Source organism: Corvus kubaryi, unplaced genomic scaffold (assembly GCF_017639235.1).
Source record: "Corvus kubaryi isolate FWS band 111438036 unplaced genomic scaffold, C.kubaryi_AGA036_p1.0 68, whole genome shotgun sequence".
Classification (NCBI taxonomy): Eukaryota; Metazoa; Chordata; class Aves; order Passeriformes; family Corvidae; genus Corvus; species Corvus kubaryi.
The window spans coordinates 7,862,947-7,889,962 of NW_024582056.1; the positions used below are offsets into that span (position 1 = coordinate 7,862,947).

General features: G+C 41.1%; 1 protein-coding gene across 1 annotated transcript in view; it reads left to right on the top strand.

Moving 5' to 3' along the window:
* Positions 1-27,016, top strand: part of ANKH (ANKH inorganic pyrophosphate transport regulator) — a 56,352-nt gene that overhangs the window by 10,295 nt on the left and 19,041 nt on the right. The window contains exons 3-8 of the mRNA XM_042048650.1: positions 2,525-2,643; positions 3,771-3,854; positions 6,290-6,460; positions 7,062-7,196; positions 10,149-10,241; positions 13,768-13,863. Coding sequence (XP_041904584.1) covers positions 2,525-2,643; positions 3,771-3,854; positions 6,290-6,460; positions 7,062-7,196; positions 10,149-10,241; positions 13,768-13,863 — 698 coding nt within the window. The remainder of the gene's footprint in view (positions 1-2,524; positions 2,644-3,770; positions 3,855-6,289; positions 6,461-7,061; positions 7,197-10,148; positions 10,242-13,767; positions 13,864-27,016) is intronic.

The following is a 27,016-nucleotide window of genomic DNA, read 5'->3' on the forward strand; positions in this document are numbered from 1 at the left end:
AAAAATTTGGTGCTATGGGTTGTAATGGTATAAGTCCCTTGAGAGTGCCCTGCCAATAAACTACGACCCTTTTCTTAGAAGTGAGAGTAGTTCAGCTTCTCTCCCTCAGATTCTCTGAGTTTTTCTCTGATAGTAAACTTTAAGTAAAAAAAAAAATAAAAAAAAATAAAACCTCACTGGCCTTTAGAGGCAAAAAAGTTACTTATTACTCACATTCTAAACACTTTAAAGTCTCATTTAAAGCAGGTGAAGGGCAGGGAGAGCAGGGGAGGGTGACGTGTGTAGTGTTCTGTGCTTCTAGCACTGTGCTGCTGGAGGTGGCCCCTTCCCAGGAGCAGGATCCTCAGCACCTGGACTATGATTCTCAGTCCCTACGTGCAGGATAAGGTGGCGTGCTTCCTGCAGCAGTTTTTAAGTTTTTGTGCAAAAGTGTAAAGCACACTCAATGGAACCTAAAGAAAGCTCAACGAATCCAACCTTCACAAGTGGCTTGCCTCACAGAGCTTCCAGACTTCTCTCCTTCACTGAAATAAGTTGATTCAGAAACATCCATGTAGTGCCCTGCCATAAAAGCAGCTTTCCACAGGAACTTAGCATGCAAAAATCCCTTCATAGCAGAGAGTTTTCAAAACACTGAGTGAAGATTGGCACATGGCTATTCATGCAAAACTATAAAGAGGATGTACCTAATGTTTCACTGAACTGCAACAAGCACCTGAAGAGTTAAGGGACGAAACTGCCTTCTCTAAACTGAAGAAAGGTTGGAGTCCTGCTTTAAAATTCTTCCCCAACCCTGTTCAAAAGGAAACAAGGCTGGGAGTGCCTCAGTAAGATGGCTAAGCAACTTGGGATTTATTGAGTGAATTTGGAGACTGTGAGTCTAACACAGTTCAGGTGAAAGACATATAGATAGGGACCAGCATAGGGAAAGGGGGAGTTTTTAACATTTTTAGCATGTTTGGGCAGTCCTGGTTATCTGGAATGAGGCTCATGCTTGTTCACAGTGCTGTCATACCACCTGCTTTTATTTTACTATCTTGTTTACACTGTCTTGTTTGGACTCAAATAGTCTTTTCAGTTCTGTTAATCATTTAGCTGCTGTATCTCTAAGCCATCACAAAACAATGATAACTTAAACTCCTCTTTACTTGTTTCCAAATACTGTTTATGAGTTACGAGAGACAGTTTTAGGCTAAGAAGGTTGAATTTGATGACTAATGTTAGCATTTGTCAATCCAGTTATGAGACCTGCATGCATGAAGAGGACCTCTGTCCTGAAATACCCTATATGAAGATGTGTACAAAGATAATAGAGTTGTTGTAAGTGGAAAATTAGATAGATGTTCACATTTGAAATAGTTGACTTAGAAAATACACAAGTAGGAGAGAACTGAAGTAAGGCTCCCCAGGGACAAATAATTGTGCCATTACTTGCCTTGGGAGATCGGCCTTACAGCCTAATCATTCTTTTAACAGCTATTGCAAGTGTATAGAGGAAATCAAGTAATGATGTGCAGGTCTAGAACATAGTTTATAAAAGGTTAAAACTGTTTTTGATTATTTAACTCTGCATATTATATTTGTCTCCATAGTTCAGACTCCAGTCACAGCCTTTGTTATTCCTGGTTATTGGGAGGACTCCGGGGTTCTTAAACCAGCCGGATAACATGGATACTAACAGAACTGTAAGCAGTTCTGTAGAGAGCTATGTGGTGACTCCCCACGTCTGTGCTGTCTTCAACCCAACGCTTTGGGAAGAGAGACCTGGAAAGAGAGTGTTTTCCAACACTAAAAGTTGCCTTGGGTTGAAACAAGACAGTGAAGTAACATACTGGCGATCAGAAGTGGGAACACCCTGATTTCCAGAGGTGCCCTTTTCTGACTTGTGGCTCCTGAGGTGCTGGCTCTAGATAAGGAAACTAAGGCAGGTCAAGGCTGCCTAGGGACTGCACAGCAAAGCACACAGTGTCCTGACAGGTCCTGGCAGAGGTAGTCATTAGGCAGAGTAAGGGAGAGGCATAATGAGTGTGATTTGTTGCATGCCATCACAAATCACAGTATCCTTTTGCAGCTTTGGGCCGGTTTACAGGTAATGTCATGAGAATGCAGTGATAATAGATGGTTTCAGCATTTATAAGGCACTATATCCCATGAAGTACACAATACCTGGTGAAAACAGCTTTTCTAACAAAGAGCCTTGATTTAATGAAGGAGCAGTAGATTTTCTGGAGTACCAGTGTGTTCATTTAGCAAACAGATGTGGCACTTACTATACCCATCTCCCAATCCAGCCATTTGTTATCATTCCTCTGCCAAAGGTTACTTTAAAAAGAACCATGAGAGCACTTCTTAGTTGTAAACAGCAGCTGGTAAGGCTGCAATATCCGAAGCCCTTGCAGCTGTTTGCTAAATGGATGTGTGTCTGAACTCCAAGGCATCACAGTCTTTCAGGTACTTCTGAATACCTCACCCAAGAGTCCATATGTAACCTTTGTTTTTCATTCTTATTCTTGTTTCTCCACAGCATATAGTGATCTGGGGTATTACATTATTAATAAGCTGCACCATGTGGATGAATCAGTGGGAAGTAAAACTCGGAGGGCCTTCCTTTATCTTGCTGCCTTCCCTTTTATGGATGCCATGGTGAGTGCCTGATTCAGAACTGAAATTTGATGTCAATGTTATGGTTTTTGTGACCCTAATTCACAAACTTTGTTACCTGATGGGAAACTGAAGTATGCAGAAGTAAGATGTGTCCTTTGCAAGCACTAACTCTGGATACACCTAGGCTCATCTCCTGCTACATGGAGAAAGCATTTGGGAGGACTTTAAACATCCAGAGATCATGACAGATGTCCAAAACCTCAGCTGCCTTGTTAGAGTCACAGTATGTGCATGTTGGAAAGCACTGGTCATCTTGTGATGAGCTGCACTGGTTGTCTGTATGTGACCTCGTTCTGATTTGTAGTGAAAGATTTGGATTTGCCATGTATTCCCAGATCACAAGGAATAAACTCAATATTTTCTCAAAGCAAATTTGTCAAAAAGATGATTCTTACCATCAGTTTTCGTAAGCACAGCTAAGTCCAGTATATCTCAAATGCTTGGGCGAGAGAGCCACACATGGGGTGAGCTGCTGCTTCCCAGATTCTCACTGCTTGTGGCCTACACAAGATGAAAATGTGGCAACTCTCTTTAACACCTTTACCTCTGTGTAAAACTGCCAAAGGATAACCTTCTCATGGCAATGCCTCCGCCACCTTCTCACCACTTTTGCTGCTTGAAACAGTCACTTTACAGTTGTGTACGATAAAAACGTTGGATCATTAAGTTTTCTTTTCCAGACAGGACTCGGTATAACTCAGTGGGCCAATGAATATTACACTTCAGAGCTGCATCTAGCTAGTGAATGATTATTAGATTATTTTATTATGATAATTTATTAGATTATTTATTATGATAATTCATCCTATGCACCATCTGATTTACAAAGGGCTTATTTCTTACAAGATGTGCTCAGAAATTTCTATACAGTCTGTAAATTTATTCCAGTTTTCCCTGCCAGCCTAGCAATGAGAAACTCAATGCAACAGTGCTTTCTCTGCATTAATGGCTTAATGTTTGCCCAGGTTGACACCAGGTACTGCTGGTAGAAAAGAGCTTTGTGGGTTGATTGTGTACAATATAACAACCAGAAAACAGCATTCTTGGACCTGAAATCATTCACAATATCATAATCACTTTCCAAACTTTTCTCTGGCTTTTTTCAGGCATGGACCCATGCTGGGATTCTGCTGAAACACAAGTACAGTTTCCTGGTGGGATGTGCCTCCATCTCAGATGTCATAGCTCAGGTAAAATCTCCTCATAGAAGTCACTTTTGCCATTGTGTTAGGGACCAGATGGTTTCCTAAACAGGAACTCTCTTGTACAGGGAATCTCTGTGCCTTCTCCCTCTTCCATGAGCAAGACACCAGAGGAAGTAATCTTGTGTGCTGCCCTCTGACTGTTTCTTCATCGTGTGAAGGCTATTTGCTGACAGTTGTGGTTTAGAACAGTCTCACTTGACTGGATCAAGTCAGTTCCCAGAACTGTTTCGCTATGGTCATGTCCTCAAGCACTTCCACAGCCCTGTTTCATAATGGCTGAGAAACAAGTTTTGTATAGATATGTGTACATTTAGGAAAAAGAAAGGTCAGGCAAAGAGACTACTGGCTGCTACCAATCCTGAGGCTGAGAGAGTGCTTTGAAAGAGATCTTTCTCTCTCTGTGCATTCTCCCCAGCACTTTGCACAGTTCCAGTGAAATCCTGAGTTGGAAGTGAAGGCTTGATTCTCCAGCTGACCTGTCAGTTTTGCACATGGTGTCTAATCCTGGGAAATGCAGTGTAAGCCACCTTCTGAGTACTTGTTACTGTTCCAAAAGGTGAAGCCTCAGAAGTGCACCAGAAGGGGTCTCCCCTGGGTGATGCAGAGAAGACCAAATATTTTTTGAACTTTCAAAAGGGAGGTGTTAACTGTCCTGTTGCTTTGTATTAGGCACACTGAAAAAACGACATTCATACACACTGATGATGGCCAGTGTTGTAGCATTTAATAACCAATACACAGCCCTCTTTTGAAAACATATAAAAATATTAGGAAATTAAGAGTCCCAGCACCCGTAAACAGTTGCTGTACTTACTGCCCCCTTACCAGCTGAATGGTGTAATGACTGGATAAGAAAGAGAATAAAGCAGTATAACATCAAAGGAAATATGAAGTCAGTGGCACTCAGATCAATTTTCCATAGCATTTTCCTGCCACTAAACATAAGGAAACCATAAACCAGGTTGACCCATTCAGTCAGTTGCTACTCTGTATTTGTCAGGTCTGCCCCACTACAGTACTGCACTAAATCCCCAGAGATAATACCAATTACTGTAAATTACCTAAATCCTCAGGGTCTGCTCGTGTTCTGATGTGACCTACAAAGTTTCGTGACCCTGGGTGCACGCCGGGTCATGCGCAGCTAAATACAGAAACAAATTCTTATTTTTGGCCGTGCCCTTTCCACAGCACGTGGTGAGTGGGGTGCCAGGGTTGTGAAGAATAAGACACCTGTCACCTTCTCTCACCAGAATACTACACAGAGCAAGAGCAAATCCAGAACACAAAAAGTTGTGGCTGTCATACCCCAGAACTCTACAACTACATCTGTGCTCTACACGGGGAATAGGGGCACAGGCAGTAGCCAGTTTTCCTTGGATAGCTTCATGTGCACACTCGTTATGATTGACATCACTTCTGTTTACTGAAAAGCAATGTTTTTGTAGGTTTCAAAAGAGGAGTTTTGCAAACCTTCATAAGCACTGTGGCCTGCCTAAGGAACATTTGCAGAGCGTGGTTTTTCTTAACTACTTCTACAGCTCTAGCAATGAAGGAGAGAACCTGCACCTGAACAATGTGTATTGTATTTGTTGTAACTCACTTGAATGCCAGCATGTCCTGGCAGGGTTTTCTTGGGTCTGCTCTTCACAGCACCAAGCACAGTTGGCTTTCCAGTTGTGCCCCCCATCCAGAGTCATTTGGAATTTAACAGGCATGTGATGCGCTGTGTACTTAACAAAAAGAGTAATATCATAATAATCAATTCCTTTACATTTTATGGATTGAGCATTTAGTCTTAAGAGGCTGAATTATGAGCTGTTCATTAGCCCAAAAGTTTCCATTTAATTTACATTAATATGGCACTCAGCTGAAGAGCAAATAATGAAATAGTGAAATTTCACTTGAAAAAGTTGAAAATTAGGTTGACAGAAGACTTCCTGCTCCTAAATGTTGAAGTGAATACTTTAAAACATCTGGGTTTTTAATTGCCATTACCGTCCCCCTGCCAAAAAAAAAAAAAAAACAGTAGGGCTTGGAAACTGACCCTAGAAGCATGTCTCCAGCCTCAGTGTGTATCAGAATAGCACATTCTCCTGGGAAGGGTGACACTCAGCCACGTGCTTGCTGCCAGACCTTGCCAGTCTTTCATGCCAGCCTTCTCCTATTTATGGGTTCTAGTCTGACGCCTGCCCAACCTTCAAGTCCCATTTCACAGAGTATGAATTTAACTCTTGTTCTTCTCGTGGGTATGACAAATACTGGGGGGTCCTGACTAAAGTTTCTAGGCTTGAAGTCAGATAGATGCTGGAGCCATGCAAGTTGTTGTTTCAGATGGACTTAGTAGGAATCAGACAGGATATGTGTTGGCCCTGGAGAAACTCACAGACAAATTGTTAATCATCTGTTTGGTTGCTCTGCAGGTTGTTTTTGTAGCCATTTTGCTTCACAGTCACTTGGAGTGCAGGGAGCCTCTCTTGATCCCAATCTTGTCCTTATACATGGGAGCACTTGTGCGATGTACCACACTCTGCCTCGGATACTACAGGAACATACATGATGTTATTCCTGACAGAAGTGGGCCTGAAATGGGGGTATGTCTTCATATTTGTGTTTTTTCAAACTCAATAATTTTGAACTTGGGGGTTTTTTGTGTTATAATACTGCATTAAACCACTGTGCATGAAGGGCCTTCTCTCTGTCCTGCAGGAAAAAACATTTTCACTTAAAGAGGCATGGTAGAAATTATTCCAGCAACAGCACATGTGAGACAATGCCTCCCATGGTATGGGTGTGTCTACTGAGGACCTCTGTACTGAGCTGTAAGACAGCACAGCATGAACTAAGTGAACACCTTAGTTCATATTAGTTCATATGAAAGAAGATATCAAAATTTCTCCTTTTCTTCAAATGTCATATTGTTTTTCATGTAGCTTTGTCTGGTAGTCAGAACAAATTATGCAGATAGATACCTTATGCATTATTTATCGAGATCCATGACACATCTTCTTTAGAATCAGTATTGCTAACATGACTGAAAATATTTTAGGCTGCTCACATTGAAAATTCTTGAAATGAATGTACCAAACTGACAATGGGTGGGAAAAGCAGAATACCTTTCTCCATGCTTGTGGTCCTGTGCTGCATGGTTTTTTTTTTTCCAAACAGACTTCATTTTTTTACCCTGTGTTGCAGGGAGAAGCTACAATAAGGAAAATGCTGAGCTTCTGGTGGCCTTTAGCATTAATTTTGGCAACTCAGCGAATAAGTAGGCCCATTGTCAACCTTTTTGTCTCCCGGGACCTGGGTGGCAGTTCTGCAGCCACAGAGGTAAGAAAGTCAGTGCTCTCCATTACTGCAAATGATACATGGTGTTACCTTTGTGCCTCTCTTCTCGGCCAAGCTGACAAGAAAAAATTGTCTTAAGTATATTTCTGTTTAGTGCTCTTTTTATGCTTGAAGAGAGGATTGCTTGGACTCTCACCATGAGCTCTTCTGCCTGGTCTAGTGGGACCTCACCCTCAACAAGACTAGTAGAACTTTTTCACTGAACATTGCTTGCATCCCAGATTTTCATGCTCTACACATAGGTACATATAATCTGGAGCATTCAGATCCCAGAGATTTGAGAACAGTCATCAGTAGTCCCATGTTCTGCTCTTTCCTGTCATGTATAACTTATGGCTGTGCAAACTGTGAAACTACTGTTAGCAGTAGTGCATCATACAAAACACTGTAGAGACATAGAAAAGCACATATAAAAAAAAAAATCTGTCTCCTGGTTGGGATAGGAAATGCACCGTTTCTCTTGAGGAATTTCAGATTACTCCAGTAAGTCTCCTACAGCTGTTGGGAGACAGATTTCTGATTGTAATGCAGAGCCTTCACCAATGCTCATCACGAGCTGACCCATTCTGTTAAGAAATCTGGGGGACTTCTGCTGCCAGTTTCATGCGAGGACGCCTAGATGCATGTACTTACAGGATAAGCAAAGCTGTAAGATACTAAATGAAAAGAAAAACTCAAAGAACTGCTGCTAATTTGTCATACGTGATACTGTGTATTTCACTCACTCAGGAGGTGCCAGAGACTGTGAATAAACAGCTGTGAAAAGAGAACTTAGGAAATGTAACACTTTTACATGTGTGATTCAGGCATCAGTCTATGTGTTGACCGTGGTCTCCATACAAGGGGAGCCAGAGGTTAGCAAAGACCAGTTTTGCATTTCTTGGTGACTTTTGATTTCAGATGCATCACATTTCATGGCTAGCCCATTCCATTTTGTTGCTACTAGTATGACTGCAAATGTCACAGCTGGTGATTTGCTGGCAGGTTTACATTAACAGTAATGGTCACATTCCAACTTTCTCTGATTTCTGAAATAATTGCCTCTGAAAGGGGAGGTGCTGGCAATACAGATAACATCAGTGTCTGGAGCATCAGTCTCCCCAGGAGTTTTACAGGTCTCCTATTCAGTAAGAGCAGCAGCTTTCAGTGTGGGCAGGAGTCCCTGTGAAGGACTAGGCTGTAAAATGTTCATGAGGACCACAGTTCCACTTGCACTGTCCAGCTCCCACTGCTTTTTTTTGGACTGCCAACACAGTTATGGTGATTTGGCTTCCTTCTGGTGCTGGCTTTCATAGGGGCCTTTTTTACCTGTCAAATACAGGTGCTAGACATTTAGGAAAGTTTTCATGCATATATGTTGGAATCATACCAATTGAGGAAAAATACTGGAAAAAAAAATCTCTGCTAAAACCTTCAATACTTCACATACAAACATACAAAATGTGGTAATGAAATACTTTTTCCTTTAACAGGTACTGTGTCATTGCAGTCCTTTTGGACTTCATGATTAAAATAAGCAAAATATCTTTTATATTCCTTACTTGATTTAACCTAGTTAGGTTTCATACAGATGGAAATTCTGCTGAAAATACAATAATGGGAGGGTGTGCAATTAAAAGGGGTACTATCTTAAAATTCCAATTTGTTTTATTTGAACCAATTACTTTTTCAAGGTACATTAAACATTATTAAAGCTATTATTAGCAGGGAAGGATCTATGCTAGTCTCTTCCTCTGTGTGGATATCACTACATTCCCCACTCTTTTAAAACAGCACAGGGAACAAATTAGCTTGCTGCAGATCTTTTAACCAAGCAAAGAGACCAGTTATATCTATAATGGGAAAGTGGACTCAGATAATCAAGAAAATGTATATTGAAAGTTTAGGCGTGAAACACAGACAGCAGTAGTTAAAAAAGGTCTTTCTTAATGCTACCATTGCATTGTAAAATTAATCAGAATTTAGGTGAATCGTAACACATCTGAACCTACAGACAAAAGGCACCCAAGCACTTTGATTTCTAGAGTTAAGAGAGTCAGGCAGTTCTCAGATCCATACTTCAGCTCTGAGGACTAGAAAACTTGGAGTGACAGCAGACTTACAAGCAGCCACAGGAAGAGCTCCAAAACACTCTTCCTATATGAAAGACATGAAGTACATGTGTTGGGACTTCTTCTTCAGCAGTCAGAAACATCACCAAAATCTTTCATACTTTAATATGTGGGGGAGCTTATGTCTTTGATAAACCTCTTGGACTGTACTTGTGAGAGTTTAAAAGGGCCTAGTGTTAAAATTTCAGGCAGTGAATTGTTTCTTATGATAAAAATGTTCATCTGGAATTATTTTTGTCTGGGGTTCATTAATGAGCATCAAAGTGGGGAGAGGTAGATTTTTTTGTCTTGTAACTGCCTCCTGCCCCCAAGCAGTCAGATTGGTGTCCAAACTCAGTCAGCCACTGAGGTCCACTGATTTGTAGTCTGTCTGTCTTACTTAAAGCTGTTTTACTTATGAATAGCCAAGTAAAATGTATATTAATTGAAATTATGCAATATGATCCGAAACTACTGTGAGCTGCAAGCCATTCTGCTGCTCAGGTATCTGTAGGTAAAATAACTCAGGAGCAATATGGGAGGAAGGTGCTGGGCTGGCTGAGGGGTGCACCACAGCTCAAGTTAACTATTATCTCAGAGTATCAGAGCGATGGTGAAATGACCAAGCTGACTTAGGATACTTCATGGCACAGAAAAAATTCATAAGCTTAAAATGCCAGGCCAAATGACAGCCATTTTGACAGTCTTCCTGAAAGAAAAAGCTTCCAGTCTCTTGTCTGGTTTTGCATTGTGTCAAGGTCAATGTAGTGATACTGGTGGGCAGTAGCACCCTATGTAAGTGTTTGCAGATTTGAAGTTCATGTTTCTCTGTCTCTATTCGTAGGCAGTGGCGATTTTGACAGCTACATATCCTGTGGGACACATGCCCTATGGCTGGCTGACAGAGATCAGAGCAGTATACCCTGCTTTTGACAAGGTGAGTGTCCCTGTTAGGGCTGTCATAAATACCTCTTGTGGGGTTTTGCATGTGTGGTCCTCCTAGTTCTCTCTGTTTGTTGTTCCACTGATAGGTTTTCTTAAAATCTGATTAAAATTAATTGGCTTTTGGTGGCTTCAAGCTGTTGTCTGATTTATGATTTTAACCTTAGCTCTGTGTTACAAGGTAATAAGCTGCCTTTTGAATAGATACGTGCTGTATTTTTAAGGATTAAAAGAAGTCCTCACTATGAGGTAGCTACTTAGGTAATGAAGTGATTTCTCACAAAGTGTCATCACTGAATGAGCAAGCTCACGTCTGTGCTCCAGATTTTGTGGTATCTCTCAATTTGGTTTTATATATTTAGCAAAGGGTGTTTCATAGACTGACACTAACACAGATAACATGCACTCTTTTAGTAGTACTGACTTAGCTGACCAAGGCTATGAAGATTTTTGTTGGTAAATCATGTAATTATGTAAGAATGCAAGGACTGTTCCTGTAACTGAGCACAGAGCGAAAATTAATTTTGTTTAGTCTCTTTTTTTGCTCTGATTTATAACTGGTACTCACTAGTCCATATGTTATGCAAAGAACAGTCCTGTCCTGTGACTCTAGAATTCAAATGCCAGATCCTCTCCTTCCCTTTATTTATTAGTAACTGAACTTTCTGATTCCAAATGCTCCTGAGAAATATGTTTGTTTTCTCTGGAGTGTATTTAACTGGAGCAAGCCCTGTTTAATATCATCCACCATATTTCCAAGGAGAATTTAAAAACAACACAAAGTCAAATCAGTCATAACCTCCTAACCCGCCTGTGTACAACTAAATTGACCTGTCAGATAAAATACCACATGCAGGCTTTTCTCGGAGGCCATGCTACTGAAAAGGAACTGCAGATGCAAACCCAATGAACTGCAAGATAAAAATAGTTTGGGACAGGAAACTCAGGGGCTGCTAAACTCACTTGATCCGAGCCACAATCAAATGCACTATTACCAAGCAATAGTAACAGCAATTAAGACTCCTAAATTCAGGTCTCATTTAGCTGGTGAAAGATATGCTGACAACTGCAGTGGTGACAGGATTAGACCATGATTTGTCCTCTTGTTTATTTCAGTTAAAAGGCTTCTTACAGGGCTCTTGTGGAACAATGTGAGGAAGAAAATGCTAGGTTAAGGCACAGATGGATACAGTTTATCTAACTGCTGGAAAAGTACTAATGGGAATTTTAATTCCATGTTTGAAGAGCAATTTGTAATAAAATGTACAGAATGAGGTAGCAGCAGTATAAAGGGTCTCTCATCCTGGCAACCATATGTGTAAATGCCTTCACTGTACTTTTCAGACAATAAATACCAAACCTGAAACCCACAGTGGGTTTTTTTAGGTTGCTGTGAGAATTGCTTTCCCTCAGTCATGCATCACCTTGTGTCACTGTGCCTTTCAAAAGCTTTGTTTCTTTAAGCTAAGTCTTTCTCAAAAGAGTCCAGATAGAAATACTTTTTATTTCTGGACCCTGTAAGGTGTCCATTGTGATTTTCAGAAGCCAGAAGAGTGTGTTTGCATGCAAACTCCCATTTTCTTTTGTCAGTTATTCAGGAAGCTGGCAGTGCTGATAGCCATCAGAAGCACACTGACTGATGGGATCTGAGATGCCCCTCTTCAGTGGCTCTATTGGAGAAGTCAGATTCTTGTCTTCACAGGGAAATCATCACCTCTCTTCACATTTGTGAGAGAGATGCAGGGTCCTACTTCAGTCTTACGAGACTTTATGTCCAAAGCAACCTCATGGCCTAGCAGTTACATTCAGGTTAAGGGTTGCTACTGACATTCTGGAAGAGAGGAGGCATATGTTAATTCTGTGCTCTGTATGCTGTTTGATATGGTGATAATGCCATTGCTCTCAATGGACCCTGCCCCCCTGATTCAGAGTAACACCAGTTGTGAGATTTGTGAATGCTATTTATCTGATGACTAGATGGGAATGGATAGTCTTTTTGCTCCAGAATCTCCATAGTGTTTTGTTCTGAGAACTGAACAGCGTGTAAGAGTTATGAACAAAGAGTATGTGGTCAAGAGTTGGAGCAAAGGGTGGAGTATGGCAAGGGCAGGGATAGCAGCAGTGAGGTAAGCACAAATGAGAAAGCTTTTTCTTATCAGCCCTTTTGGATGGCTTCATTTGGGTGTGCTTTATTTCCTCTTTGTTATTTTAGGCTTGTTAGAAAGTTGAGCCATGCAGCAAAAAGTTCATTTAAACACTGGTGAGTGATGTAAGCAAGGCCTATCCTCACATCTGTAAAAACTAACAGTAGCAAAGTATTTCTTCAGAAACCCAATTAATAGTAATAGATGCATGAAAAACCATTTACAGAGAGTTTTCATAACCTGTTCCCAGAAAGGTCAGACAGAGTGGCTTCCTGCTTTAAGGTCTGGGCTGCCTACATCTTCAAGCACCCAAACTTCCAAGTAGGTATTTAGGCAGGAGCGTGGAGCCATCTAGGTGCAATTGCTGCACTGATCAGAGCAAAGCCTTAAACTGTAAAATTCCATCAAGCACTTGAATGTGTGTGGAATGATGTACTCTTCCCAGTGCTCCGGTCCCAAGATGTGTCTGCGATAGTTCTGTTTCTCCTATGAGTAACTCCAGTAAAGGAGGCTGACTGTGTGACAGGTACTGCTCTTCTACCCAAGCTACATCACGGGTGTATAAATGTACATGATGGTACAGGTTTTATCAGCAGGTGCACAGACTTGTGTATCTCAAACAGTCCCAGAGTAAATGCAATAGATGACCTAACAGCCTCTTGCTTAAGGGCTCCTAATGGTACCCCGCTTTGATATCCCATCCTCTCCTTTCACAGACCATTTAGTTTGGTTTTATGTGCTCCCCAAGGGCAATTTTAAATCTTCAGCTTCATTTGCTGTATTAGACATTTGGAAGTAGGCTTTTGTTGTTTTAAATAAAACTTCGCTGCCATGTGAGTACAGAGCCCATGTTCAAGGTGGAACATCCAATAGTCCTAATTATGTTCTGTTCATTAAACTGCATTAATGGAGCCAGCTGTTCCAGAAGCTTTGTTTATATTACCTACTTGTCTAATTGGATCAGTAAGGATGCTTGCATTGGTGATTTGGTACCAATCTGTGGTAAAACAAAATAAAATCCTGTTTTTCCTGTGAAAACATCCTACAAATTTTAAGGTTAAAAAAAATTATGTGGTGTTTTTTTAGAAGGAACTACCAACCTTTTTCAAAGCTGAATTTGTTAAATAGGACTTATTCCTTAGAAAAGTAGGGAGATTGCTCAGCCCTCAGTGACCATAGCAGCAGCTGCTGTTAGTTTAAGCAGAAAATGGTCTGTAGTGGTACAAAGTACTCAGAAAGCTCCAGGTTATAAAGCAAACAAGCAAAGTCAGACAGGGGCAGGCATAGACAGTCAGGTCCAGCACATGACCCTGGTGTCGGCAGCTCCCGCTTGTCTGGAGCCAGGCTAATTCTCCCTATCTCTTTCTCCCGCCCTAGAATAACCCCAGCAATAAACTGGTGAACACCAACAGCACTGTCACAGCGACACACATCAAGAAGTTCACTTTTGTTTGCATGGCGCTGTCCTTAACGGTAAGAAACCTTTGTTCAACTCAGTGGTTTTCATCTCAACCAGAAAATTGTCTCCTCTACCTAATGCTAAAAGCACTAGCAGTTCAAGAAAGGTGAGTTGTCTTGTCTTGTGAAGCTCTGTTGCTTTTATCTGGAGAAGGGACTGTGATCATAGTATTGGAGTACCAAGAAAATCAGCTGTCATTAACTCAGGCTCGATATCTAAAAGGCTGGAGTTACTTCGCTTTATTTTCACTACTCTTCATTTCAAATCAGCCTCCCATGCAAAAAGATATCAGGGATCTGCTTTTCTTTTCATCTCTTTTTGTTTCTTTTTTTTAAATGAACAAAACTTCAGGTAACCAGTGTCAGGAAGACAAAAGAATGCATTTGTGTCACGTGCAGTGGGAAGGCAGCCTGTTCCTGAGCATCCTTCACTTACTGCGAGTGGTGGGAAAGGCAATAGCTGTTCCCTGCTGCCTCTCCTGGCACTGGGTTTTCATGTGGGGGTACTTTGATGCACATTTGTTCTGTCTGCTCTCAAAATTAACTAAAAAGAGCAATATCGGAGATGGTGCTGACACTGACTAAAGGGTCTCAAGCTGTGTCCATGCTGGGAAGCATTGCATGGGGATGACATTCAGGGAGAAATATTGCTGAGCCTGCCGTGTTTCAAAATTACCAATTTGCACACATAAATACAGTGCATTTTCCCCAAAAACACCATTTCTGCAAAGTTTTTTAGCAACAAACAGGCAGTGGAAGAAAACTGCTGCAGCTGGTGGGGATCACAGCATTTGATGAAGCAGATGACCAGGGTCAATCCAACCTCTGTTTCTGTATAGGATGGATTTATATTAGTGCTTGGGGCCATGATATTGTCCCTCCACAGTACCTGCACTAGCAGGAAAAAGGAAAAGGAGAACCTAGAAAAAAGGTTCTTCACAGAAGAAGTCCTTCATCATGCTAGAAAAGTACTTGGGAAATGTGGCACTTGTTTTAGCATACAATGCACAAAGTCCTACAATTGAATCTACTCATACCCCAGACAGGTTTGCTGTTTACCCTCAGCATTGTATACTTTCCATGGGTTAACTGGCTGCTTTGGAGCTCTCCTCTCCCTACATTCACAAATTTATTGTTGAGTATGGGAGTGCTGACCGAATTTCTGTCTCCCTTTCATTGTACTGTAGAACATTTATGACTGAGTTGCAGATGGCTTATGCATGAAGAGAAACTAATTTATGTCAAAGGAAAGTTACAGTACACAAGCCAGAAGTATTTGTAACCATCCCCACCCCCTTGCCACAACCTGGGAATGTGGGATACAGAACTCTGTGTTATTTCACAGTTGACAATGAAGCAGCTCAATCCATCCATAGCTGAATTACATTTCTTCTGCTCTTTTTTTCCTATGCTTTTTCCCTAAACAGCTACAACTGGCCACCATCAAAGACAGAATTGTATGAGCCAATGTGGCTCAAATTTCCTTAAGCTTGACCTCTTCTCATGTGGCTTAGAGACCAACAGCTCTTGCTCTAACTTGTATTTCCTACAGCATGAAACGGAGACAGACATATGCCTGCACTGAATTGGCCACTGTCTGTCTGGAGACTTTCCACAGCTCTCCCATTATCTACCATTACACACCTTGAGGTTTTCTCTTGTGTCCTGTGCCAGGCCAAAGTTAAGTTCTCTACAGCTGGAGCCTCCCTTGAATCTGTCGGTTGTTACAGACCCGTGAATGGGAAAGATTTCCTTGTTATAAATTGTTCTGAGAATACTATTTCAATCTCAGAGTTTTCTCTGAACTGACTGTATTCTTAATTCCCCATGGTATTTATCAGGTTACTCTGGTTCTGATAGATAATGGGATTTTCACATTACCATCACTATCCTCTGCAGAGTAATTTTTAACTATCGCAATAGGCTTTTGTTTTGTGACTTTCTGGGATTTTGCATCCGAAAGTTCTCCATTTTACTTTCAAGGGCAGCTCTTTCATGAGATCATCATGAGAGATTTGCCCACACTGAAATTCCAGAAACACTTTTGAGGTCCATAGCTTTTCCTGTCCCGTTTCTATTTTTACCTGCTAGTGACAGATTCTTAGGATTGCTTGTCAACAGACAGAGCAGAAAAATAGACACGAGCTCTAAAGATTCAGCTGGATTCAAAGGCTTGAGCCTGCAAATGCTTCAGCACACAAACTCAGCAGATGACTCCTGTTGATGTGTGCCACAGGCTTTAAGGAACTAGACTTTAAATTTGCCTCTGTTTTGGCCAGGTGAGCTCCCATGGCCATTGGTGATAGCCGTGTTTTTATTCAGGGCTCTACTTCAACAAAGGGCAGTCAGACTAGTGGCGTCACCATTGGTAACATCTTGTTCTTTCAGGTCAGAGGGAAAGTGAGAAAGAGGCTCCCAGGGTAAGACAAAGCAAATCAAGTGCTCTAGACATGTCATGTGAATGCATTTTCCAGTGGATGATCTATAGAAGGATTCCAGAAGATGTAAAGATAAAGGCAGTCCATTAACCACTCGAAAAAATAACAGTGAAGCTTTAAGTACAAGCAGGAGCCATGCAGGGAAGTACCTTCCCAATGTAAAACCCTGGGAAGCTTTCAATCATTGAAGATGTACTATTTCAATAGAATTGGGAGAAAAATGTCCTACCTCCTTCCACAGACCAGCCATGCCTGCACAAGAAGTACTGCAGTCCTAGTACTGCAACAGAAACACCTTTTCACTGTTGTTGGTAGTGATAGTATTAGGTCAGAGTAGAAAAAAAGGCATAGTTTTGTTAAGAAACATAACTTTATGGTTTGTTTAAATCTTCATGGGATCTGAAAGGCTACACTTGAGCCTTTCCAGGCTAACTGTGCAGCATGCACATGTGTTCTGTCAAGTATGATCATAAGTACTGCCTCATGGCTTTTAAGCATCAGGTGGGTGTTACAGCTGCTTCTTCAAAAAATGGGAATTAGTTGTATTGCTTAGTGAAAAACAAGCTGTTTTCTTTAAAAGCTGTAAGTAGAAGCCATTAAACTGATATGTAAGGCAGCTGTGATTAGTCATATTGATGTGGTTTTTGTTGTGAGTAAGTGGGGATTCCTTCCAAAGCCATGTTTTGTGACTGTGCAACTGAATGTAAAACACATATAGCAGAGGGAAGGGACTCAGCTTTAGAAATTTGCCTGTACAAATAAGGGACCATTCTGATTTTAAAAAATAAGTCATGCTTGGTAATTTACATGCACTTTAAAGGGTATGCATGGTGTTGTTTGCCATTATCTGTTAGTTCACTGCCATTAGGCACTTCTTTCCATATGTAAGTAGAGATACTGCTCCAAATGCCAGTGCTGCTGCCATTGCAGATCAGGCTGTTGAAGAACTAAACATTTTGGTTCAATGCCTGATTAGATGGCCCTGCAGATCAGCCCTGAGGTGGCTGCACAGTTGTAAACTAAGTGAAGACACAGACACATGAGAGAAAAGTGGTGCATTTGTAGCACATATCCCTCTGGTTGTGGGATGTGTCAGCCTGAGCACACTGCATAAATCCCAAAATAATTTGTCTGGGTGCTAATTTACTGCATTTCTCCATTGCAGCAAAGGTTTGCTCTGTCAGGAGAGAACTCCCTTACACATGAGCTGTGAGTAGAGGGGCAGGCTCTGCGAGGAGCAAGCTATGCAAGGAAACCCTGACATACCCAGCAGGGATAATAGCAAATAGGCTGTGCTTTAGCAAGGGGTTTTTTTAGAACAGTGGTAGTGTCTCTGAGCTTGGACACCACAGTGCAGAATTCAGGAATTTTTCCAAGGCAGCCTGTGACAGGGCACAGATACTGCAAAATTACTTTTCTCTCTCTGTCTCTCTCTCTCTTTCTATTTTTTTTTTTTTTAATTCTCTCTCCATTTCTCACCTGAGCTCTTACTTAACTCTGTGTGATGACACAGAAGTTGCAGTCAGTTAAGGCCCTTTTCCCTGGCTAATGTTAGCTGCTGGCAGCCATGTGATTAGTGTTTGGTCATCTGCCTCTGAACTGCAAGGCTTTGCAGGCTGAGTTCACATTAGTTGGTAATGCCTGCTATATAAAAGTAATAGAGGCCTCCTTTGTGAGGGCTCAGGCTGCTTTGCTGCACCCGCTGCAGCCTCGTCTGTGTGGTCAGAGCCGTGCCCTCACTCACGCACGTCTGTGTGCAAGCCCTGCACACCCTGAGCTGAGAGGCGGCCATCGATTGTGAAGGCAGCGCCAGGGAAAGTGGGACAGTCAGCTCTCTGAGGGGACTGGAAACAGCAGCATCTGTTCATGTCTCAGAGTCATGCTGGAAGGCAAGTGATGTCTTAGTTAACGTGAGGTCTGAGCACCCTCGTTTAAGTAGATGCCACTAGGGTAAAAGCATGGCCAGCTCAGTGTGGCTGGCACCAGGTCACTGCATGAGGAACATGCAGGATGCTGGTCAGAGAAAGCAGCTTCTCAGAGAGCCCTGGGAAAGCTCCCTAGCTCACCATCACTGAAAATGACCCTGAATAGTCTGTACTTATGTGTTCATTTATTGTTCATTGCCAGGGAAGGAGCAGTCAGTTCTTACAGCAGTAGTTTAAGACCTGTGTAATTTGGTTCAGCTTTGTCTTCCAGCAGCCTCAGCTGGGACAGACCACAGTGCTTTTGGGATACAGTTCCAAACACCAGCTCCTGTTGCTACATGGTTCATGTTAGCTGAAGTGTCAGCAAGACATGTGGCCAGTTATTGTCATATTCTCTAGTGTTCTATGTGTTACAACAGGTTTTCCCTTCCCAATAAGACAGGCTCAAGGTGCCAGGGTGACATGCTATGTGCACCACACCATGTTCATCCATCTGTCACCAAGCTAATGTACAGCAGGAGAGCTGCACAGTACTTCTAAGTTTTAGCATGTGTTCTATTAGAAACAGCATAAAGCTCTTTCCAGCTATTTAAAAGGAATTTCAGTGCTGCTTTGCTTTTTTTTTTAATGAACACATGGTTGTAGACAATTGGAGAAGGTAGGAGTTTTCACAAATAAACAGACTGATTAAGGGGAGAAGCTAATTGTATGGAGTACTGTCTTATATTTAATTAGTAAACACTGCTTAAGAAACAAAATCCAGATGTTCAGTTTTGCCCTGTGATTTTTCATTCCTTCCTGTTCCAAAAGACTAAAAGATAGAGGGGAGAGAAAGTGTTCACATTTACACATTTATGTGTGTGGGATTCATGCAAGACTTATAAATTTCATATTTACTCGTTACAAACAAACTAGTAAAAACTTTAAATCTTAAAAAAAAAAAAAAGAAAAATAACATTGCCATGAAGTTTCAATGAAAGTGAAGGAAGTTAAGCTGAACAGATTGATGTGCATTGTGTTGTGGTAACCAAACTCAAATTCCAGGTCACCTGCATTAGATTTAAATCTCAGTAAAAGTTTAGATGTAATGTACTTAGGAGCAGACAGCTGGTCAGTTAAATGGCTTTTATGCTTAACCCTGAGAGTTAAGTGTGTGTGTGTCAATACATGTCAAAACGTCACCTACTTTTCAATCAGGTTTGGTTTATGGACTAATGATAACTTTAAAATATTTCTAATACTAGCAAAATTATTTTCTATTTTATTTGTTAGGTAATCTCTTATATTCTATAAATAAAATGCTACTTTTTTAAAAATAGTGTAGTGTTTAGATTCATAACTCGTTCTTTTGACAGAGGATAAAAAGTACTGATTTCTAAGGACTCCTGCTGATGAGCATCTGTAGTTTGAGGAGTTACTATTGGCAAGTGTTTTTCTTTCATTGCTGGTAGTTATCAGTCCCTCAGGAAGAGCAGCACACAGACATTTTTTCAGCTCCTCAATGATTATACCTTGTAGCACAGCAGGAAAAACTACCATCACTTGGCAGTTATATTCGTCTCATAGATTAATGTATAATGTATGCATCTGACAAGCAGATAATCATATTCAGTGTCATGCTAGGTGAGGGAGTTTCTGTTACATTATAACCACCAGAAAGTTTAAGCTGCAGCATTTAACATGTTTGCTTGTGTATCTTTTATTTCCCTCCAACCATGGGCAAAAAAGAGGGACAGATGCTGGGAACCATAGATTTGCAAGATTCAATAGGGAGACCCCATCTCAGTCTGGAAACATCAGGGTGAGGTCCAGAGTCACAGGGTTTCTCTTGCTGGATCCTTGTGATGGGATCAGTTTCAGCCTGAACAGGGGAGGAGGAAAGTCTTTGTTCCATTTGACGATAGTTTACTGCAAGCCATCCCATCATTTTCCTAATTCTCAGTCGTCATCTGCTTGGTTATGTTCTATATTAATCATCAAGAACCTAGGAGATAAGAAGAAAACCCTGACCAAGAACGAGGAAGCCAGTGTAACAGGGAAAATTCCCTATATGAAAAACTGAGAAGCACAGAAGACAAGACTCAGGAGCTGCTGCTTCCTACTTCATTCTGTAAGAGCAAGAGTCAGTGGAAAAGAAGCAGCTGTGTTTCATTCAGGCTGAAAAGGACAACTCGAGATGCCTTAGCTTTTGCTCTCTGCTTTGGATTTGGTTATGCCAGACTAGGAACTGCAAAGTGGGTACTGGCTGCTGACTCTCCTGTCCAGTTGATCAGCAAGGCTCCACCAGCCAGTGAAATGTATCACTGGCTGATAAAATTGGAGTCAGAATGAGTAAAGACAGAATATTCATACCAACTCAATATATTATTGCAATAGCATTGCCTTATTGACTTATTCCCTGATGCTGTGCAAACACTCTGTACTCAATAGTTGTTTAATTTCCAGCTGAACTCAGCAAATCATATTTCCCAGCCTTCAGCCTAGCAGCTGATTTTTCCCATGAGGGACACCAAAGACTGTACAGTTTTCATAGGCCCATTTGCTCTCAAATATTCAGTCCATAGTGTCATAAATATACCATTTCATATCCCTTTCTGCACTTAGAAATAAGTTCATTTTCCACATGATAAACTATCCTGTGTAAAGCTCTTACATACATAAGAGCTATTTATTTGATGTTTTCAACTATGCTGTCTGCGAAATAATGAGACATAAAGCAACTCTTGACAGAAGTTAAAGAAGTTAGAGAGAAGTTAAAGAATTTGTTGTATCTCTGCAACAAGACTGACTGCTGGCCTATTAGGCACTCAGGATAATATGAATTAGGTTTGCATGTTGAAAAATTCCAAGGCACATGTTCCCATTTCACTGAAATCTTTTGAAGGCAGAAGAGGGGTGTCCATAGCATGAAATAAGTGCATGGCAGGTGGCTGCAGTGCACAGCTCTCACTGTCAGGAGTCCCATGGCATTTAGCCACCGTGAATGCACTTCCTGAGCTGCAATAGCTAGAGAGGTATCACGCCCTCCGCTTTCTTTCCAGCTTTGGAGATTATGTACCTGGAAGGCCAAGAGACAGAAAATTGCATTCAAGGCCTGAACTGAGATTCATTTTTAGATGCCTTAGGTGGCTTCACTGTAGCTAGAGGGTGTGCAAAGGAGTATTTTAAAATAGGATTTGCCACAAGTAGTGCATATGAACATGTTTTCGCAAAAATGTGGATAGTGTTTTTCTCCTGTCCTAAAGAAAATAAGGTCAGTTACTACTACTACTGTGAAATCAGCATTAGACTGTCAGGTAGCAAGAAAATGTAGAAATACTTGAATTTATCTACTCACCTTCATGCATTTGCGCAAACAAGGACGAAGGGTTGTGTGTGCTTATTTGACCCCATCTCAGTCTGGCAACATCAGGGTGAGGTCCAGAGTCACAGGGTTTCTCTTGCTGGATCCCTGTGATGGGATCAGTTTCAGCCTGAAGAGGGGAGGAGGAAAGTCTTTGTTCCATTTGACGACAGTTTACTGCAAGCCATCCCATCATTTTCCTAATTTTCAGTCGTCATCTGCTTGGTTATGTTCTATATTAATCATCAAGAACCTAGGAGATAAGAAGAAAACCCTGACCAAGCCTAGAGAGGAGCAAAGTGATTTGCAATTCTGACCCATGCAAGAAACTGTTAGGGCTTTTACTCCATTATTCATCTTCCACTGATACTTACAAGGCCTTTAGCCAAGTATCTGCTGCCTCATCCCCATGCTTTCAAGTGATCCAGATGCTGGAAAAGGGAACAAGAAAAAATAAAAAAATAACTGTTCCTGTTTCCTTGTGACTGATGCCATAGGTTTCCTCAGTGTGTTGAGAGGGTTGCTAGCAGAAAAAAAATCACCCAGTAACTAGCTGCAATAGCTATAAACATTCCAGGCTGCTAATACTGGTTCTTAGTTCATAAGCTGAAATCTGAACAAAGTGGGGATCTCTGAGATCCTTAATTTAGGCATCCTTTTCTGTGCTTTGCATGCAATGCTGAAACTTCTCCATTTGCCCATCTCAGCTCTTACGGAGATGACAGATAGCAGGCATTCTGAAGATGGCCCTTTGAAAACAAACAAACAAAGGACCGAACTCTGAATTCGGAGCAGGGACGGTACTGGAGGGGTGTGTGGTGAAATACGAACATATTTAATGCTAAGGAGAGCCATTTGTGCATTGATGGTGCAGAAGAGCAGCTGAACAAGTAGGTAAAAATGAACTGACACTCACAAAGCCTCATTTTTTCACAAATTTTTGACTCATGATCTAGGGAATAGCATCATGGTCTGAAAAGGAGGAGCCATACATTTAAGTTCCTTTGCATTTCAGATACTGAACATCTTTCCTGCAAATGGGGAATGCAATATGACATACAGTTAGAAACCTCATTAATCTGTTCTGGCTTGAGGATTTGGCTACTCTAACATTTCTGCCTTACTAGAAGAAACAGCTGTGCCACACCATGAAAAACAGGATCATGATGATTTCTTTCAATGTGAACAAGGAAATCTGTGAATTTTTCAGTGTTCATGTGCTCAAGCTAAAACATCGCACAGACTAAGTTGCTCTGTAGAAATCACAAATTTTAATTCTGGAGCAGAAAGGTAATATGACTTCTGATGGCAATAATGCTTTTCAGTTTTTGAAGTGTTTGTGTTTTAACAAACATGGCCTGGGACTGTGTTTTGTGTTACAGTGTTTGGTGTTATAGTTCCAGAAGGTCAGTTACCAACCACTGCACTAGAATTTATAAATGGATGATTACTTAAGAGCCAACTTTCTTAAAGTGGCTTGTGTTGGTGCACTAACTAGGGTGAGCCTTTGCTGTTTTCTAAGGCTGACGAAGGTTATATGATTTTTTTGGGGGGGGGGGGGGGGGGGGGGGGGGGGGTGTGGGTTTTTTTGGAAGTTAAGTCTGACTGGAGTACTTTAGGGTTTGAATAATAATTGATTTTTTTCAATGCATCACACAATATCAAATTGCAGATTAATACTGCCAATCCTCATTCCCCTTCCACATAGTTTACAGCAGTCAAACTTTATAGTATATTGTCCAGTTCATCCAGGTTAAAACAGTAGTTGATCCTCCCCTGTCCAAAGTCATGCTTACAGCTCTCCTGAACTGGAAATTTTCCTGAATATCTCCTTTTCTGCTTATGAGAATAATCAATTACCCCTGAAGACCTTCCAACTCAGAGTAGCTACTGCGGTGTATCTCCATTCCTGGTATTTGTTGCTCACTTTCAGGAATACCTTTTTATAACAAAGAAGAGCTTAGTCATGGCTAGCAACTGGCTTTAAGAAACAGTACAAACTGTATTTTCTTCAGAACTGAAGTACTGTATAGATTTATTTTGCCTTCTGTGTAGTTCTTCCTCCTGAGTTTAAAGATAAATGAAAGCAAATGAGACTAGTTCAGTTGGTCAGAGCATGGTGCTAATAATGCCAAGGTTGTGGGTTCAATCCCTGTATTCATTCATTTAAGAGCTGGACTCAATGATCTTTGTGGGTCCCTTCCAACTAAGAATATTCTGTGATTCTCTGAAATATTTTGCTGCCACCATATCTACCTGTGACATTCAATGTCAGAAGTCTAAGCCATTGCAGAGGCCACTGGATTTGTGTTCATTTTTTCCTATCTTTTGTTGGCTGTCTTTGTTTTGCATCTCTGCATTGCGTTATTATCAGGGGTTACAACCTGGCTTTACTAAAGTCGTGGCAAATTTGGACTGAGAGACAGTAAAATCCACAGGAATAAATGTCACAAGAATCTGGTCCCTCTCAGAGGACACAACCCCAGCTGTTGACCATGCCAGTGCCTGAAATTCCCTGGGTGGCAGAGTTCAGTGTCCTTATCTCCTGTGAGTATACAAAGAAAGAATGTAAAAATACGGACAGATTTCCCCAACTCTCTCATATCTTACTTCACCAATGGTGTCATTACAGCCTTATTGTATTAAAAAGATCTCACAAGTCTTATCTAGAATATCCATACTTTAAAAAAGCAGCATTAACTTTTAAGACTAAATCAGTTTTATTTTGACTTTACTGTTGTAGACCATATGAAGGTCAAGGACAGCCTTTAGAGTAATACCACTCCTCCAGTGGAGGAATTTGTTTTCACTGCTTTGATTTTGCCCATCTCTTAACTCCAAGATTGTTTTTTTAATCTTCAGGCTGCTGGCACAAAAATAACAATTGGAAAATAGCATATTGGCAAAAAATAACAATTGGGAAATGGCATATTGGCAGACAGTTGCTCAAGAGGCTCTTCACCTTTTCAAGGTCAGGTGTAGTTCCCATTTCAGTAAATATTATTACAGACATGAATGGAAGCATTCCTGCCTGCTCAGGAAGATGCTGGGCCACCAGAGGCAGACTTTATGAAATCCTCACAAGGGCCTTGTCCTATCCATGGTACTGCATTGAGCCTTTGTCCTGGAACAAATGGTTTTTGTTTGCTTCAGTGAGGTGGAGATTAATGTCTCCCTCATGATTGTTCAGGTTTCACACAAAGGGTCTGTTCTGCATGAGTGGCTGGAGCAGGCAGAAAAGGAAGCATCAAAAATTGTCCCTGCAGCAATGTTTCTGTTCAAACTTCTTGTTCACAGTAGGAAGAGCAGCAAGGGGTGCAGAAAACTTGGGACAGAAGAAAGTTACTAAGTTGGGACATGGACAGTTTTCAAAGAGAGACCAGAAATCTGCTGTCTTTGGTTTACTGAAGCTTTTTAGAAGTGCAGTAAAATATCCTGCTTTCTGAAAAAAAAATAAGTGGCATAATTCATTGGAGAGATACAATGAATACCTTAAACAATTTAGTGACCCAACCCAGCCTGGAAAATACCACCTAAGTACTTTCAGCAGCAGCTGGGGAGACAGCAGATGTGGCATTGTGTTAATGCTATCAGAGTGTCAGTGAATTGTGCAGCTGCTGGACCTGCCTTTATTTCTAAAGAACATAGTGCTCTGTCACGCTGGAAAGCTGGGGGAGTGGGGGGAGGTTTAGGTATGTGTAAACCAATTATTTCAGAAGGAGATATAAAGGTAGGGGGTGTTCCCACAAGCAGGCTCTGGTTCCCCCGCTGCTTGACAAATTTTATGATGGCAGATTTCAGCTTTACACCCCCTGCACAGAACACAAAGTGCACAGAAATCTATACTGACTTGCATGTGCCTGAGGGATCATCATTATGAGAGAATGTCCTTGTGATTCAAGTCATCAGCATTATGATAAATCAGTTTCAAATGTGACTGCGGTCTGACATTTTTACTGCTCACAGATCCAGGGGTTTTTTGTTTCATGGGACCCCAGAATTGTTCAGGTTGGAAAGGCCTCCTGAACTTAGGAGTTCATCAGGTCGAGCCTTTGGCTCAAAGCAGTGTCTGCTGTGATGTCAGAACAAGCTCCCTGGGGCTTTGGACAGCCTGTTCCTGAAGACTTTACGTTTCTCACACAAGAAAAGGACCCGCTTTCTTACCTTACAGTTACAGGGCACATGAACACACATCATAATATGTCTCAACAGAGCATCAGACTGCAGCAACCTTGACCCTGAGATTTGCTCGGTTGGTTAGAGCATGGTGCTGATAACACCAGGGTTGTGGGATCAATCCCTGTGTGGGCCATTTAAGAGTTGGACTTGATAATCCTTGAGGGTCCCTTCCAACTCAGAATATTCTGTGATCTATGACTTGACACCTCAAAGTCTCAAACAATTCGGGATGATGAATTTAGTTTTTTTGCTGTGTATCAAAAATTCCTCAAAACTGCCAAAACTGCATGTGTGGCTCTGCAAAGACCACTCTCTGACATGAAATGCAGCAAAGATAGCATGAGTCTGCAGGTCCATTCTGGCAAGGACCAGGTTATGGTATGCAGCAAGCTTCCATAGCAAGGCAGTGATGCTGGCCTCCAGTGTTGTATCATACCCAGCAATTCCTCCACAGATTCCAAAGAACTTCATGATTGTTTATAGAACTGTGCATTAAAAAAACCAAAACCAAACAGACCCAAAACAACAAACCTAACTGAAAAAAAAACCCCAAAACCCTTAAGTCTTTAAAGACAACAAGGTTTTTACTTGATTATTGTCACGGTAAATTGCATACAATTTCCTGTCAACAGGGAATAATGCCTTTAAGATAAAACCTAGACTTTATGATTTCTTGGTCCACAATAAAACACAAAAGCACTTCTTTGTGTAAATCAGTGAGTAGCTGCATCGCCTTCCTTCATAAGAACCCTGTTGAATGCTTTCTGTGGTTTTCAGCTACCTGAGAGGTGCATGGTAGCTTCAGGAGGTATTAGGACTTTGTATTCTGTGCCACACCTCTATTCAACACGGAAACACACCTCAACTGGAATTTGAAAAGGGGGGGTAACTATTAACTATTTCTGTTGTTTCAGTAGTAGTAAGACGTTAACAGTTAAAAACTGTCATTACTTTTATTCTTCATAAAAATACAGAAGTGCAGTTTCCTTTACCAGTAAGATGCTAGAGTAAGATTTTGAGTGAAAAGCCCCAGTACTATGCAGTCATTTAGAGAACTAAATTTTCAAGGTTGATGAAGGTATGGATTTGAAATAGCCATGAAAACAGCACTAACAAAATAAACATTTTTTTTCCAACATCCTGTAAAGTAGATTATTGAACAGAGGAGACAATCCAGCATTTGGCACAGATGCTAGTTAGAACAAGATATTATCTTGACTTCAAAAATATATCTGTGAAATCAGTTCATCTTGTGTGATACAAGTTCTAAAAGGAGACAGAAT